This window comes from Trachurus trachurus (genome assembly GCF_905171665.1).
Source record: "Trachurus trachurus genome assembly, chromosome: 5".
Lineage (NCBI taxonomy): Eukaryota > Metazoa > Chordata > Actinopteri > Carangiformes > Carangidae > Trachurus > Trachurus trachurus.
The window spans coordinates 4,692,721-4,710,582 of record NC_139896.1 but is presented as its reverse complement, the minus strand read 5'-3'; the positions used below and the strand labels follow the sequence as shown (position 1 = coordinate 4,710,582).

Sequence of the window (17,862 nt, the reverse complement as noted above, 5' to 3'; positions counted from 1 at the left end):
CGGGGTTTGAGAGTTGAAACTTTTCTTCGGAAAGAAATATGGCTGTCTGGGCCTGAATTTCTTCTTCAGTCTCAGGAAGAGTGGCCTCGAAATCCGGATGGTTTGGAAAAAATCTCACCAAAAGACTCTGAAGTCAAGAGCATCACTGTAAATGCTACTCAGGTAACGACTGAAACCATGGATCCAGTAACACACTTCATCCATCATTTCTCTACCTGGACTCATCTGAAAAGAGCTGTAGCATGGATACTCAGATTTAAAAAACTGCTTTTGTGTCTTAGCAGAAAAGGAAAACAAGCAACTCATGTCGATGTTCACAAGAACTTACCACAAAACGATACAAGAAATCGTCAGACTCTGGAAAACCCTCATCTCACCGTGGAGGAACTGGCTGCTGCTGAAATGGAGATAATCTGCTTTTGTCAGAAGAGGAGGTTTGCAGATGAAATTGCAAGTCTAAGGAAAGGAATGGATGTCAAGCGAACCAGCCACATTCATAAACTCAATCCCATTTTGGACAAAGATGTGTTGCGGGTTGGAGGTCGATTAAGCAGAGCAGCGATGCCAGAAGAGGTGAAACATCCAGTAATATTGGCTAAAGATTTCCACATTTCTGATCTGGTTCTGCGACATATTCATGCAAAGGTGGGTCATGGTGGTCGCAACCATATGTTATCTGTCCTACGTCAAAAATACTGGATTCCTGGCGCCACTGTGTTGATCAGAAAGATACTGTCAAGATGTGTTATTTGTCGGCGTGTAAACGCTACCCCAGGTCAACAGCAGATGGCAGACTTGCCATTGGACAGAGTCACTCCAGGTGAACCTCCATTCACATATGTTGGAGTGGACTATTTTGGACCCTTTGGAGTGAAGCATGGAAGGAAAGTTGTGAAGCGCTATGGTGTTATTTTCACATGTTTGGCTGTAAGAGCAGTTCACATTGAAGTGGCATCGTCACTTGACACAGACTCTTTCATCAATGCCCTCCGGCGCTTTGTAGCCAGACGTGGTCAGATAAAAGAACTTCGATCTGATAATGGCACCAATTTTGTTGGAGCTCAGCGGGAGTTGAAAGAAGCAATTGAAAGCTGGAATCAAAATCAGATTCACAACACTCTGCTTAACAAGGGAATCAACTGGATCTTCAATCCCCCTGCTGGCTCACACCATGGCGGTGTATGGGAAAGATTGATTAAATCAGTGCGGAAGATTCTGAACTCAACCTTAAATGTACAAAATCTGGATGAAGAGGGTCTTCACACAGTTTTATGTGAGGCTGAGGCGATCCTCAACAGCCGCCCAATCACCAAGGCTTCTACAGACCCAAATGACCTTGAAGCACTCACCCCAAACCACCTTCTTCTCCTTAAAACCATGCCTTTATTGCCACCAGGACAGTTTACACAGGACGACATATATGCTCGACGCAGGTGGAGACAAATCCAGTATATGTCAGATCTGTTCTGGAAAAGGTGGGTTAAAGAATATCTTCCACAACTTCAGGAGAGACAGAAATGGTCTAAAATCAGACGCAACTTCACACCAGGAGACGTCGTGATCATCATGGACGATTCAGCACCTCGAAACACCTGGCTGACTGGAAAAATCGCCGAGACTATTCTGGATAAGAGAGGACTCGTTCGTCATGTCCGGATCAAGACCAAGACTGGATTTCTGAACAGACCAATCAACAAAATCTGCCTTCTATTGGAGTCAGAAGAACTGTGAAAGCCCAGACTGACTTTATTTTTTGTTTTTGGACTTTGACCTTTGCCCCTTACACATTACAGTACATACACTATGGACTATGGACTGATCCAGAGTGACAGTAGATCACTCTTTCCAAGACTGTATGCACTTATAGCATTCTCATGAAGAAAGAAGATCTTCATAATGGGCTCTCTATTGAAATGTACTTGTGTGTGTGATTATCATTTATTGGGTAATTATTATTGTTTGAGTTATAATAATTAGGGGCCGGTATTGTAGAAGCTAAAATATATTTTCCCTGCCATTTGCTGTAGGCTTGACGTCATTGCGTTGATGATGTCATTTGCATTCACACATTGAGGGGGTGTGGTTATTTTCTTTACTTAGTGAGTGTGTGTGTGTGGTGGCGGGAGTTTTGAACACAAAGAGAGAGAGAACTAAGCTCATATATTTTTTGTTGACCGTCAATTTACCATCATTTTCACCTTATCATCTCACCAGTATCATTATTATTATTTATTGAAAGGGCACGTATTAATTTCCCTTTTGATATAACTGCTTGTTGGCTCTTTTTGATTTTTGTCACAATAAACACTTTAAACTGATCGTGGACCCATGGAGTTTTTGGACGCGTCACAAAAGAGCTTTAAGTTCCTCAGCGGCTGAAGTTTATTGAAAGACAGCCACAACACTACTATTACCTCTTCTTCTATTGTTTTTAAATGATTTCATTCTTTTATTACTTTTAGTACTTTTATTTTTTATACAATGCAATGACCAAAAGGTACGTGAGAATTTCACTGTAATTATATGTGACAAATAAAGTAAACTTGAACTTGATGTATTGTAATTGTACTATGTTTATCATTTGTTTTGTTCTTGTCTTACTGTAATTTTTTATTTTTTAGAGTTTACAACAAATTATTTTTGTCCCATTACAAATAAATGAATAAATGAAAATTGTATTAACTTGTGGTTATATTCACATCATAGTCAATAATGGAGTCAGTTTTTTTTTTGTTTAGTTTTTTAAAATATGGTAAATATGGAGAAGAGAAAGACTACTGGAAGAGAGCAACTAAATAAAGTTTTTAAAAACCTTATGTCCCATCTAAAACATGTCATTATTATTATTTGTCGTTATTGTGACAGTGTGAGGAGTGTGAGGAGGAGGAAGGTGAACGTACCTGGTTGCCAGGTTTAACGAGACGAAGGGCGGCTTCTGCACACAGATGAGCAGCTTTGATCACGTCGGCTTTGCGGCCTGTGACGGGGTTTTCCTGCAGAAACGAGACAAAGCGACGGGAGAAGGTGAAGCCGCTGCTTTAAAGGAATAGTTCACCAAAAAAATGAAATCCAGTCATTATTGACTCCCCCTCATGCTGATGAATACTCTGGAGTAGTTTTTTATTCCTCAAAGTGCATCTGGAGACTCGGGAGGCCGGTTCATAGTCCAACCAAAACTTTATATGAGAGTCAATAGGGCCCGACACAAAAACGTCTATAAAACTACACAAAAAACATTTAATATTCCTCCACACTGCTCATCCACTGCAATCCAAGTGTCCTGAAGGGAGATAGTCCAGAGTTTACCCGAAACGACGTCATTGAGGCAAGTCCAGTCACCTTTCAAATTCAATACAGGACTGTTTAGGCTGTAAAATGTCCTAAATGACGTAGTTTCCAGTAAACTCTGGACTATCTCCCTTCAGGACACTTGGATTGCAGTGGACGAGCAGTGTGGAGGAATATTAAATGGTTTTTGTGTAGTTTTATGGACCTTTTTGTGTCGGGCCCTATTACTCTCATATAAAGTTTTCATTGGACTATAGGAACCGGCCTCCCGGGTCTCCAGATGCACTTTGAGGAATAAAAAACTACTCCGGAGTATTCATCAGCATGAGGGTGAGTCAATAATGACTGAATTTCATTTTTTGGTGAACTATTCCTTTAACACGTTTAGGTTGTTGTTGTTTTTACCTTTGTGGCTCCAACAACAAAGCTGTGAGCAACGTTGGCGATGAATCCGTCGACATGAACCCCGAGATCTCTGCAGAGCAACACGAGACGGAGAGAAGAGAGGAGAGAGGATGATACAACGATAAATCCAGAGGGAACTCGTCCACGCGTCAATTCACTGCCTCAAGTTTAACTGTCAAGATTACTGATGTGAACGCAGCCGCCAATCAATCAAATGAACTTGGGAGGAAGGACAAAATGTCAACTATGTCTCACTTTGGAGAATGAGACTCGTAAAAGACTAAATAACAAGAGGAGGTCGGACAAAAATAAATCTACTTAATCTGTTATGGCCGTTAAACAGCAGATTTATTCCAAGGTGAATTTCTTTTTTTTTTTTTTTGGCTGCACATCAGCTGGAAAACACAGTGAAGGACGTTTTGTGAATTCAAGGGAGCAGCGGACTTAGCACACAGACGGTGATCAACTGAACAGACATGCCGACCAGCCAGAGGGACAACACGATGAGAGTGATCGATACAAACACAGAAACATACAAAACCTACAGAGTGTGTGTGTGTGTGTGCGTGACCACATCAACATGAGTGACAACAACCAAACAAACAAACAAACACCCACATGTAGCACAGAGGACGAAGACATCAGTGGCAACACAAAAATTAAGATGAGCTGACTTCCTTTCTCAAAGCACAAGAAGAAAAAAAAAACATGTGATAAATGGGATTTAGCAAACGGATCTGTGAGTCACTCGTTCTTTCTATTTTCAACTGGCAATTCAATTTAAAAAAAGAAAAGAAAAAGTGACAGGTTCTTTTGTTATTTGTTTTTTAATCCAACACAAAAAAAAAAAAAAAGTCTGGTTTTTCATATGTTTCAATTTTAGGCTCAGATCAAAAAACACGAAATGGACAAACTTATTAATATGATATGTAATCGATCGTTCTGTGGCTCGTTTTTACATTTCATATCTTTGATCTACGGAAGCGTAGGTAGGGGCTATTGCATTGACTTAAAAAAAAAAAAAGCTCTGTTTTTTCGGAGTAATATTTTTTCCGACTTAAAGGGATAGTTCAACATTTTGGCAAATTGGCCCATTGCCATAATTGCTATAGTCATAGCAGTAGGTTCGTTACCTTTAATTGTAGGTGTAAGCTATTTTTAGTACAGCGGAGCGCAGCAGCAGGCTGCTCAGAGCTACGCTATGGAGGCTAAGGGAATTTCTTGGTTTCCCTCATCAAACTCATCAAATACAAAATCCCAAAACTCCACAGCGCTTTTGTAGACAAGTTGTGAGCTGCACAACCACCACGCTATGAGATAATGACGGAACGATACGAAACGGAGCCGTTTTCGAGGTAAATTCATACAAAACCGCTGATGCGCGTTGCGTTCAGGGACAGTTTTTCAGCAAGCAGTCTCCGTATTTACCCTGTATTTACCTCGAAAACGGCTCCGTTTCGTATCGTTCCGTCATTATCTAATAGCGTGGTGGTTGTGCAGGTCACAACTTGTCTACAAAAGCGCTGTGGAGTTTTGGGATGTTGAATTTGATGAGTTTAATGAGGGAAACCAAGAAATTCCATTAGCCTCCATAGCGTAGCTCTGAGCAGCCAGCTGCTGCGCTCCGCCATACTGAAAATAGCTTACACCTACAATTAAAGGTAATGAACCTACTGCTATGACTATAGCGATTATGGCAATGGGCCAATTTGCCAAAATGTTGAACTATCCCTTTAACGAGATTTCAAAATCCTGTGAGAAGCTCCCACCTGCACAAGTTACGTTTAACTGCTGTGGTCAACTCAGCCTCCACATCATCATGGATCTATTAGATCTATTAGATCCATGATATACGTATATATACTTAAAAAAATACAGTCGAGCTACGCCGGTATTGTTTTGCTCTAAATTAAACATAACATAAAACTACAGTAAGAGCGTGTAAGGACTGATTTCAAAGTACAGTAAAGGTCACCTTCCAAAATGTATTCAATTGCATAATTTGCAAGGTGATGTAGATTTTTAAAAGGAAAAGCCCGCTAATGCTTCTTATTCTCACCGTGTTCCCTGTAAATTCAGATTGATATTGAGCAGAGACGACCTGTTGTTATAGAACTTCACCTCAGAGAAAGTCACTCAGAAAATATCAAAACAGTCTTATGTACAGTAGGACCTTTATTTTGAAAATCAGTCCTTACGTTACTTGCAGATTGGAGCTTCTCACGGGATTTTGAAATCTCATTAAGTCAGAAAAAGAATTACTCAGAAAAATAGGAAAAATAAATATTACTCTTTTTGTGTTAGATTAAACAAATAACAAAATAATCGGTCACTTTTCATTTCTTTGATTTTTGATGCCAATTGAAAATGGAAAGAGCGAATGATACACAGATTCAGACGGACCACTTCTACCGGAAAAACCCTCGTCTGATAAACGTCCAACCTTACTTGTCGTTTGCCACAAAGGACGGACAGACAGGAAGACAAGATCTGATGAAGCAGAGCGAAAACCCTCACATACAGTACAAGCCCAGATATCACAGAGAGAGAGGGACAGAGAGAGGGGGGGGGGGGCACCACACATGGGGGAGGAGGAAGAGGAGGAAGAAGAGGAGGAGAGACATTGTTTCAGAGCGTTGTTGTGGTTGTTGTTGCCTACATTTTGACCAGATCGCCATCTTTAAGTGTGTAGTCAGGGTCACTCTTCAGGGGAGAGAAGTGGCAAACACAGTTATTGACTGAGACGCTGGTGGGAAAGGCAATGCCTGGAAGAGGGGGAGAAGAGAACCACCGAGTCTTCATTTGGAAAATCATCATCCACACGTTCAGCAAAGAAAAACTCTAAACACAAGGAAGGAGGAGGAGGAGGTGACGCTTGGATCACCTGGTACAGTTGCACTCTGCGAACCCTGTAACTATAATACTCGTAACCCTTTAATTTACAGGCCACTAATTACGTGATAATTTCAAGAAATAGCCAAGAAATAACAATAAACTGTGTCATAATATCTAGAAATAGCAAAGAAATAACAATTAATTGCATCATAATGTGTAGAAATAGCCAGAAATAACAATTAATTGCTTCATTATGTGTAGAAATGCCCACAAAATAACAATTAATTGCGTCATTATGTGTAGAAATAGCAAAGAAATAACAATTAATTGCATGATAATGTGTAGAAATAGCCAAGAAATAGCGGTCAATTTCATAGTAATGTCGAGAAATATAGCAAAGGAAATATCAAAGCATGTAAAGCATGTGTAATATTTTGGCTTTATGAAGAACATGACATTTCTATGATACTGACCGTTATTTCTAGGCTATTTCTTGACATTATCACGTAATTAGCAGCCTGTACAATAAATTAAAGGGTTACCGTTTTTATTTTATCAAAGTCACTCTCCAATACGCTACCGATCTGCATTAATGCATCTACGAAGTCCTCAGCTCAGACAAATCTGTAGTTGTGTTTCCATTAACCCCTAGAAATGCGCAAAACCCAAATATCACAATAAAAACAGGTAATGGAAACAACTACGTTTCGAAAAACCGCTCCAATGTCGCCAAAACATTTTTACACTCTCGTGAGATGGTTTTTTTTCTGTCGATACCAAAGTGTATCGCAAAAGTGTCATGGAAACACTTTTGTCGCATTTACACGTCGCTCCAGCTCTGATAAGATCTGATCCTGTTGGTCTGAGGGGTCGTGATTTGATGAGAACTATGGGATGAGTACACACTTTGCGCAGTTTCCACCCAATATTTTAATAAACGTGTAAGGTTCAGTCTGATAATAACTCAGGCGGTGTCACACAGTAACATGTCCGTGTGAATAAATAACCAAACAATAGTTCCTTCTGTTACAGACATGAGACTATATAGGCTTTACCAGAATTACGGCTCATTCGCAAAAAAACACCTTTCAATGGAAACACCTGTAGATAGCAATTGTGCTTTTTCAAAATTTTAGAAATATGACAATATATATTTTATTAAGTGAAGACCTGTGATGGAAACCCGGCTACTGTCAGCTCTGTCTCACCTTTCTTCATCTCCTTCTCCTTCTTGAAGACTTTCCCAGTCTCAGCCATGATGTAGGCGTCCCCCTTCTCACAGAGGCTGAGGACGTTCACCCCCGGCTGGGCTGTTTCCACCACCAGACGGAGGGCCTCTAAGAGACACACACACACACACACACAGGTGGATTAACACACAGGACCAGAGATAATCATCTAAAATATTATCTTAAAGCTGAACTCTCCAGGTCTGGTGTCTCCTCCTCTGTGTCTCTAACCCTCCTCTCCTCCATGTGCATTCATTTGTTTCCAACGAAGCCAGTGAGAAATCAATCCATGGAGCGGTGGATAAGGTTATTTATCATCTACCATGTTACCATGTGTATATCTGATCTGTGTAGTTTTATCTGTCATCAACAAGAGATTACGGGCTTACAGCAGAGTAGAGTGACTGACAGACCCGTGTTTCAGACCAAACACTCTATATAAGTGATTGCTGTCGGAAGATATAACTATTTAAGACTTATATTAACACAAACATGCCGCTTACTTCTGCTTTAACCAGCACTAGGACTCTGGAGCTGCTGCAGAGTTCCTTTTTAACATGATGTGTTACTGTTTGCTGACTGTTAAGATGGACTAAAATAAATGCTCAACACCCACACATGTTTAAAAAAAATGATTAATGACGACTGATGGTGTGCAGGTAGAGAGATTTTTGCAGTGTATCAACTAACATGCTTATAAAAATTTACCTTTCTGAATGTGCTGGATTTTGCCCATAACACTACTGTAGTTGCATCCTGTTTATTTGATAAGTTGTAGTATTTTCCTGATACTGCTCTACACTGCAATACATACTGACAAAGTGACATAAAATTACACAGAGGTTTAACCACGTCTAAGTCTAAAACTCCTAATGTCAAATAACCAAGTCATCATCCTGTTCTACCAGTGAACGATGAAGTATTTTAAAGATAAATAACCTATAAAATGTCCAACTACATGGCCTATAAATTGCACACACATGGCATGACATGTACGTATGCAAGTAGCATAAACACCAGCAGCATGTCAGTTATATCTGTCAGTCAAAGATTGAAGGAGAAGCTAATAAAACACTGGTGCAAGACAGAGATATGAGAAATAGGTGGTTTCATGTCTGCTTATCTGTACATGTTTAGCACTGCAGCTTGGAGTATAAAACAGGGTTAAAGGGATAGTTCAACATTTAATAGTCAGATACTCCTCTCACCATAACCCCTATAGTCATAGCAGTAGGTTCATCACCTTTAATTATCGGTGCATGTTGTTTTGAGATCGGCGGGGCAGAGACGTGAGCTGCTCAGTGAACACAATGGAGGTGAACGGTACCGGTCCCCTGTCCCCCACTCATCAAATTCATCAAATACACAATCCAACAACTCCACAACGCTCTGGTGGACATGATTATGCCATAGTCTTGGTGAATACTCAATCCTGATTGGCTGCAGGGTGTCCGTTAAAAAGTGATAATGGAGCCCCATAAAGAAGTTCTTAAAATGTTCTTCACTTCCGGTCAAATTGCCTGGTTACAGTTCAAAATATTACTGCGCTGGCTCAAACGCTTGTTGGTAGCCATGGAAACGGAGACTCGAAGCATAACAAGTTTTCTTCAGTTTTCTCCTTTTTATCGCCAATGAGAGATATTAAATAGTCCGCTCAGCCGCTTCATGTGAAAAACATATGATTTAAACTGTAAAACAACATTAAAGTATTAATAATTGATCTAATATGTCTTTCTTTCCTAAGTGAACAAAGGAAAAAAGGGTCTCCCGCACACTGTCAAGTCACTTGCAAAAGACTTGAATAAAACAAACAACGTTTCGGTCCACAGGACCTTTTTCAAGCAGAGAACTCTCTTGAAAAAGGTCCTGTTCACTCCTAACCTATGCTCCAACGCACCTGTTTTTCAAGATTTTTTAGGTGTGCATCAGCCTCCACACCTTGACTTTCTTTCATAAGTGATCATGGTACTATAATATAATGGGAATATAAATATTATAATAATAATGCCCTTCAAGGTGTCCGATTATCAGGAATTTGGACGGTTCACGCCTCCCGTCGTCCATTAATTCCTGATACCTTAATTATTTCATAGCGTTGTGAATGTGCAGGTCACAACTTGTCCACCATGAACATTTTGAAGTTGTTGGATTGTGTATTTGATGAGTTTACCATTCACCTCCATTGTGTTCACTGAGCAGCTCACGTCTCTGCCCCGCCGATCTCAAAACAACATGCACCTAATAATTAAAGGTGCTGCTGAACCTACTACTGCTATGACTATAATGAATGAGGATTATGGTGAGAGGAGGATCTGACTAAATGTTGAACTGTCCCTTTAACAGGGCTGAGATAGCTTGTCAGTTAGCATCTAGCACCCCACCGCTGTAACGTTAGTCAAGCAGACAGGTAAGTTAGCTTTCTAACGGCGGCTAACGGCGGAGCTAACACTGACTGAAGCAGGTGCAGCTGCTACTTAGCTAGTTAGCCTGTCAGAACAGCGGAGTGTGTGTGTGTGTGTGTGTGTGTGTGTGTGTGTGTGTGTGTGTGTGTGTGTGTGTGTGTGTGTGTGTGTGTGTGTGTGTGTGTGTGTGTGTGTGTGTGTGTGTGTGTGTGTGTGTGTGTGTGTGTGCCTCGCATGTAAACCACATGGCGGAGGAGGAGACGTGAAGCTGCTGCTCCAACGGCCCCAACAACACAACAACATGTCAGTTAGTCAGTCAGTTTGTCACCAACGGCTGCTGCTCGCGCACGTCGCTGTAACGTTAACTTACGGTTGGCGATGTCTCCCCCCATCTTGTACTTGGTGACCACCAGGTCCTCCGCTATGGTCTGCTCCTGCTCGTCGTCGGACATCTTGGCAGTGAGTGAAGTTTCGGTCGAGTCGAGTCGCTCCCTCCTCCTCCTTCTCCTCCTTCTCCTCCTCCTCCTCCTCCTCTACTCGGCTCTGGACGGAGACAGTTCAGTCGGTTCCCCGACGCTCGGCTCAGCTCGGCGGGGCTCGGATGTGACTGTAGTCGCTGCTGCTGCTGCTGCTGCTGCTGGTCGCCTCACAGGCCCCGCCCACACCACAGTGACGCTCCCTACGTGATGACGACACAGACCCGCCAAAAAGCAGGGGCGTTCTGACAGCTGTTCAGATAAGTAAAATGAGCCATACACTAATGAAATATGCCCAAAATTCACTCCAATGGGGCTATTTTTTTCCCCTTTACTCCTACCACAATGAAACTTTACACAATTAAAGTATAATGAAAAGTAAAATGTTTTGTATTACAAGTTTCTTTTAAAATGAATTTGAATATGCAAATGAGTAATATGGAATATGCCCAAAATACACCCGAATAAACTTGTTTTTTCTTTCCTTTACTCCTACCACAATGAAACTTCACACAATGAAAACCTATACATGTTCCTTGGAAAATGAATTTGAATATGCAAATGAGCTCAACACTAATTGAGTTATGGTCAAGAAGCCATAAAGCCGCAAGCAGCAAAAACAGGGGCCAAAATAACTACGTTCTTAGTCCCGCTCATATGTTGTTGAACATGACAGCATATTAACATAATCACACACAGTCGTTGAAACGACTTTAAAGCAGATATCAGTGGAATGTTTTTGTTAATATAAGTCCTAAATAGTCCTATTTTCCGTCAGCAATCACTTACATGAAGTATTTCAGCCTAAACACGAGTCTCTCCGTCACTCTGCTCTGCTGTAACCCGAGGAGAAAATTTTCCTTGTGGGATACAAGTGTTATCCAATGAGGAGAGAGAACGGCATGAAGGGCTGTGTGTGCAGCCAAGGGATGCGCGTGAATGTGGTGACGTAGCACGAGGACCAATTGATGCCTGACAAGGGCGGGGGCTGCTAACTCATGGTGCGTTCAAAGAAACTCGTACTTTGTGTTTTTCCTTCCTGTGAAGTCATACCAGTTCGATCTGGTACGAGTTCACGGGTCGGAAGTTACGAGTGGCCGTTATAGGGAACTTTCACAGACAACAGGATGGTAAAAACACGAGCTACGGGTTACCTGGAACGCTACCAAGTCGTAGTTGTGACTTGAAGCTGTAACTTACGGTTTCAAAAGCCTGCCTTGAACGCAGCATTAGCCGAAACGGCCGTGAAGCTGATATCTGCTTTAATGTATTCTGACTTTCTTCTGATGTTCTCTGCAAATTGGGGGGAAAGTCATTAGGTAAGGCTTGTTCGCTAATAAAAAAAAAATGGATTTAGAAAGCAACTGGAGACAAGACTGTGCAATCAATTCTTAAGTCTTTTTGTGGCAACTATGTGACCCAGGTAAGTGTGGCAAGTGACATCAAATTGTGTGTATGTATAGGTCAAGTGTGGCAAGTGACTTCAGATTGTGTGTATGCATACATGAATGTGTTAGTTATTTGGCCCCTGTTTTTGCTGCTTGTGGCTTTATGGCTTCTTGACCATAAGTCAATTAGTGTTGAGCTCATTGTGATATTTAAAATTAATTTTAAAATTTAAATTTACTTTTCATGTATACTTTAATTGTGTTAAGTTTCATTGTGGTAGGAGTAAAGGAGAAAAAAAAAGCCTATTCGGGTGTATTTGGGGCATATTCCATTAGTGTATTGCTCATTTACATATTCATATCCATTTTCAAAGAAACTTGTAATACAAAAATATTTACTTTTCATGTATACTTTCATTGTGTAAAGTTATATTGTGGTAGGAGTAAAGAAAAAAAAGAGCCTGTTCTGGTGTATTTTGGGCATATTTGATAAGTGTGTGGCTCATTTGCATATTCAATTTCATTTTCAAAGAAACTTGTAATACAAAAAATGTTACATTTCATAGATACTTCCATTGCGTAAAGTTTCATTGTGATAGGAGTAAGGGAAAAAATAGCCCCATTGGGGTGTATTGTTGTCTGGCCTTATTGGCACCATAGACTTTATATACAGTAAATCAATCTTGGATTGATGAGAATTAAACATATTTCCCCAACTAGGATTTCTTAGGACTTTTAGTATGTTGTTCTGGACACCTCAAAGAAATGATGTATGGTGAAAAACATTCTGTTACAATTAGTCTGTCGGAAAACGCTATTTTGCCTGGACTATAAATAGTTTTAACATCTAGCTACATTTTCCTGGACATTTCCACCATCACCACCATTTAAAATTACCTATTCAAATAGACTGTTCCACACAATCATGACATATTTGGCTAAAGGCTAATGCTAAGCTAACAATATTAGCAACAATATGTGAATCATGTGATATGAATGTTAAAATAAAACAAACAAAGTCACTTTAAGTTCAAACCATAGACTGTAAAAAGAATGGACGTAGCGTCCGTGACGTCACCCATTGGTTTGGGGGAGTCTGTTTTGTGCCGCTACTACGGGGGTTTGAACCGCGCCATGTTGGATTCTACTTGCCATATTTGGAGAGGTGCGCCGGTTAGCCGGCCGAGGGCCCGCCCACTGGCCTCGTAGCAGCGGTCGCCGGACCTGTCACTCAACGGTTCTGCGCCCTAATTGGCCAGAACTTTAAACCTAATAATAGTAAAACGGTAGAGTTTTAAAAAAATTCACCCCCCTCAGAGTGTGTGCGAGGGTAGAAACTATCGGTTGAGACCAAAAAAATAAAATGTACCAGGCTGTAAATATGTTTTTTTAAGCTGTAAAATCGGCTATTTTAACATGGGGCTCAATTGGAGTTGCTCCCTTCTGGAGCCAGCCCCCAGCGACAGCCGAGGGGATTGCAGCTTTTTGAATGCGGAAGTGAGCTTCACTTCTCAGACCGACAACTGCCCCCTTGGTTCAAACCCCACCAACAGTTAACCCTGACCGAGCAACTTTTGTCCATGAAACGTCTGTTGTCGAGCCCAGCATCCTCTACATTTCAGATTCAGTGCTTTATCGACAAGTAATAATAAAACATTCTTCAGAATAGATATTCAAAATATTGTTTTTATTGTGTATAAAATGTAATTTCACATAACAGTATAATCACACACAGAGGTCTCAAAACAACAAGGAAACTGCAAACAAATTAGGGATGGGCAATTATTTTCGAATATTCGAATAGTCATTCAATTAAAAAAAATCGAAAAATGTAAATTGTGTAAAGACCCATGGAAAGACTCCAACAGCCATCAGAAAGTTCTGTTTGAAACTCTGTCAAACAAAAAACAAGTGAAACTGAAGCGCAGCACAAACAAAGGTGCAGACTGTGATGAGAAGCTACCGGAGAATATTGACGTAGTTTTACACCGAAAGAGGTGAGTTCGTCCTCATTTAGATGTGCTCTCATTATGTGACGAGGACTTATTGCACGGTACCACTGTGATGAGAAGAGTTACCGTTACAATATTCTCCGGTACCGAATATTCGAAAAAATAATCGATTAGTTCCCGCTGGTGATTATCGAATAGTGTTTTTGCTTGAAATGCCCATCCCTAAAACAAATGTATTTGTTCTCTAAAAAACATTCTTTGTTCATTTCAAAGTGTAAACAGAGACATATAGCTTGTAATCTGTTCCTTTCTGGTTGTGTTTTCAACAGTCAGTGCTTTTTACTTCTGGAAATGCCCCAAAATCAAAGGCTTAAAAAAATGCAGATATGACGTCGTCAGCCTGTCACAAGAAAAGTCTTTACAGTTTCTTTACAGTCTCTTTACAGGCTGCGGTAGCTACGATTGCATTTCCCCATTTCAGCTCCTTCATGAATCCATCCATCTCGGGGGATGTAAAATGTTCTTCACGTGGGCACCGCGTTGGGCTTCAGGAACATCCTGCTGTGCCAGTAGTCTGGATTGTCGAAGGATCTGTCTCCAGCTGCAGCCGCCGGTTCTCCGATCCCGACTCCGGATCGCACTCTTACGTAGGGTTCAAACGCCGATCGGTGAACCTGAACCTCTGCTGCACCGCCGCCGCCCAGCATCGCTCCCTCCTCGTCCTCGTCCTCGTCCCTCCTCCTCATGTTCTGGTACGCCACCGTGTCTCCGCCGGGCTGCAGCGCGGCGAACGAGTCCATGTCCTCGTACTCGTACGCCTCGGCCTCGGCCTCGTCCCCCGACCCCTGGACCTTCGGCTCCTCCTTCCTGTCGTGGAGAGCTTGTCTCAGCTTGGGCTGTTTGTTTGTGTAGTGATAGTCACTGTCCACATACTCCTCCTCTTCCTCCTCCTCTTCTTCCCCCTCCTCCTCCTCCACTCCGTTCTCCACCTGCCCTCTGTTCCTGGCTGGAGTCGGAGGAGGAGGTGGAGGATCGTGAAGCGGAGGACTGTCCTCTTTCTCCTTCTCGCCGCCCCTGACGTCCATGTATTCATATTCCACGTCGTTGGGTCCAAGCTGCTCTGAGTCAGAGTTGTCTTTGCTCCTGCTGCTGTGGTGAAAACCTCTGACCTCCATCGAGGACACGGTGTCGCCAGAACACGCCGTCAGCTGGGACGACACCGAGGACGTTCGCTTCTTTTTGTTGGACTTCGGCCGGTGGCTGTGGTTGTTGTGTCGGAGCGACGCGGGCGTCTGCTGCTGCTTGTTCATGTACTCGTACTCTTCGTCGTCCGGGTCGTCCAACAGCCCCGAAGAACGAGACTTTCTGATCCGGCCGGCGGCTCGAGACGAAGAGAGGAGGGTGTCTGAGGAGGAGAAGGACAGGAAAAGTCAATGTGAAGTCAAGTGAGATACAAGTCAGTGTTTTCTTTTAGTATCACCTGAGATAGGTCGTCATGAAATATTTGGATGTGCAAAAAACACTTTGCGGCCTCTTCGTTCTCACGTGTCATCTTTTCTTTAAATACCTTCATGATGATCAGTTTTTATAACTTGTATTTTTGCATTTTTTCTTTTCAACTTGTCTAGAGTTTGATAAAAGTGTTGATAACACTCCCGTCTCTTCATACTGTCAGTGTAAGTTAACTGTACAGGTACAAGAACAACACATGGAGGTTTATGGAAGAATAAGAATGAGATTAGGGGTGGAAGAAAAAATCGATTCACATAAATATTGCGATATATATATATATATTTTTTAGTTTTTAAATATTGTGCAATGTGCATTTGTTAGCCTTTTTTACATACAGAGAGTCCGGTTTTGAAAAGGGTTTAAGTTCACTTTATAATGGAGTATGTTAATTTATAGGCTCCTACAGTATTTGTGTACAGATAAATGTTAAAAATGCAGACTAAAAATCGAGAGAATCGCCAATATAGTAGAATCGCAATTTAAATCGAATTGCCATCCAAAAAATCATAGAAGAATCGAATTGGGAGAAAAGCATATCGTCCCAGCCCTAAATGAGATATGGCTATAACACATTGATTAGCTTCAAGGCAATAGTTTCTGTCAAGACAGTGATGTCATCTACTCCTCTGATTCTCATCAAAGAAAATGAATCAAAATTAAAGTATTTTCCAAAATGTCGAAGTGCTGTTTACTTTAAGATGCCAAACAAAAGTAACTCAGTACATCTGTAAAGGTAGCACTTGACCTCATGTTCGATATGTTATGTAGAAAATATGGAAGCTCTGTATCGACTCTATAGAATAATATTCATTCTATAAAGTGCTGTCTGTTTAGTTTAGTTTAGTTTAGTTTATTCGTTTAATACGGGACAATGTGCAATTACATTAATAATTTTTTTTTTTAAATGAAAAGATGGTTGCACCAGATTTAGCTCCCAGCTAATTTCCATCTGTAGTCCCTACACATAACATAAAAGTAATAAAATACACAGAATACAAGCTATTATACAAAGATGAGGCATAAACAGATACAGAATGACAATGGACAACATTTAGACAACAACATGTATGCAAAGGTAGGCAAAGTACAAAGTGCTTATAGCAGCAAGATGTTGATTGTCATATACTGTATGTGTGGTGGACACATCAGTACAGTAACTGTGTAGTGGACAAAGTGCAAAGTGCTCATAGCAGCATGATTATTCACAGTATTGATAGTAATAAATAAAGTAATAATAGGTAAAACATGAAAGTGGCAACAGTGGCAGATGTAATACCAACTGGGAACTAATCCAGACTTTTTAAATCTGCTGTGTGACATGAATCTGCAGTGGGGATGTCACCTCTCTCTGGGCTGTCTCCAGGAAGCACATATCCGTTCTGGTCCTCCTCCTCCATCTCTGGTGATGGTGTATCTGGCGGCCCACCGGACATGCTGTCCCTCTGGGACATGTAGGCGCTGTCCTCGCGGTGACGACGTCTTCTGCTCAGGCTTCCCGTCAGAGAGAAGTCCTCGCTCATCTCCAGCTCCACCGTCATGCCGCAGCCCTCCGAGCTCTCCGACACGGTCCGGGCCGAGTTCAGCCGAGAGCGTGACGGCGTCGGCCACACAGCCTGAACACGACGACAGGAACGTGTGTTAGTGAAGTGATGTTGGTTATGTCTTAAAGGGATAGTTCAACATTTTGGCAGATTAGCCCATTGCCATAATCCCTATAGTCATAGCAGTAGGTTTGTTACCTTTAATCGTCGGTGCAAGCTATTTTTAGAGCGGCGGAGCAGAGCCGCGAGCTGCTCAGAGCTACGCTACGGAGGCTCATGGGATTTCTTGGTTTCCCTCATCAAACTCATCAAATACACAATCCAACAACTCCACAACGCTCTGGTGGACAAGTTGTGACCTGCACATTCACCACGCTATGAGATAATAACACAACGTTACCAGACAGAGTTGTTTTAGAGGCAAATACAGAGACTGTTGATGAAAAACTGTCCCCGACGGGAACGTGCATCAACGGTTTTGCATGTATTTCCCTCTAAAACAACTCTGTCTGGTAACGTTGTGTTATTATCTCATAGCGTGGTGAATGTGCAGGTCACAACTTGTCCACCAGAGCGTTGTGGAGTTGTTGGATTGTGTATTTGATGAGTTTGATGAGGGAAACCAAGAAATCCCATGAGCCTCCATAGTGTAGCTCTGAGCAGCTCACGGCTCTGCTCTGCCGTTCTAAAAACAGCTTGCACCGACAATTAAAGGTAACAAATCTACTGCTAAGACTATAGGGATTATGGCAATGGGCCAGTTTGCCAAAATGTTGAACTATCCTTTTAAAGATTATTCTAGTAAAAAGCAAAAATCTTTGCACATCTATTTCC

The 17,862-nt window shown here is 41.6% G+C and overlaps 2 protein-coding genes across 3 annotated transcripts in view; both read right to left on the bottom strand.

The window, feature by feature from the left end:
* The window catches only part of LOC310986099 (proliferation-associated protein 2G4-like), a 70,742-nt gene that overhangs the window by 12,438 nt on the left and 40,442 nt on the right, over nucleotides 1-17,862 (bottom strand). The window contains exons 2-6 of one of the 2 annotated variants that reach the window (XM_083971862.1): nucleotides 10,530-10,651; nucleotides 7,737-7,865; nucleotides 6,353-6,458; nucleotides 3,694-3,763; nucleotides 2,901-2,993 (exon numbers count right to left, since the gene is read on the bottom strand). In XM_083971862.1, coding sequence (XP_083827988.1) covers nucleotides 2,901-2,993; nucleotides 3,694-3,763; nucleotides 6,353-6,458; nucleotides 7,737-7,865; nucleotides 10,530-10,611 — 480 coding nt within the window. In that variant the 5' untranslated portion in view covers nucleotides 10,612-10,651. Of the gene's footprint in view, nucleotides 1-2,900; nucleotides 2,994-3,693; nucleotides 3,764-6,352; nucleotides 6,459-7,736; nucleotides 7,866-10,529; nucleotides 10,791-17,862 lie in introns of those variants that run through there. The other variant, XM_083971861.1, reaches the window with a different exon arrangement.
* Nucleotides 13,989-17,862, bottom strand: part of erbb3a (erb-b2 receptor tyrosine kinase 3a) — a gene marked incomplete at its 5' end in the record, with an annotated part of 49,750 nt that continues 45,876 nt past the window's right edge. Inside the window, 2 exons of the mRNA XM_083971165.1 lie at nucleotides 13,989-15,380; nucleotides 16,830-17,100. Coding sequence (XP_083827291.1) covers nucleotides 14,500-15,380; nucleotides 16,830-17,100 — 1,152 coding nt within the window. The 3' untranslated portion in view covers nucleotides 13,989-14,499. The remainder of the gene's footprint in view (nucleotides 15,381-16,829; nucleotides 17,101-17,862) is intronic.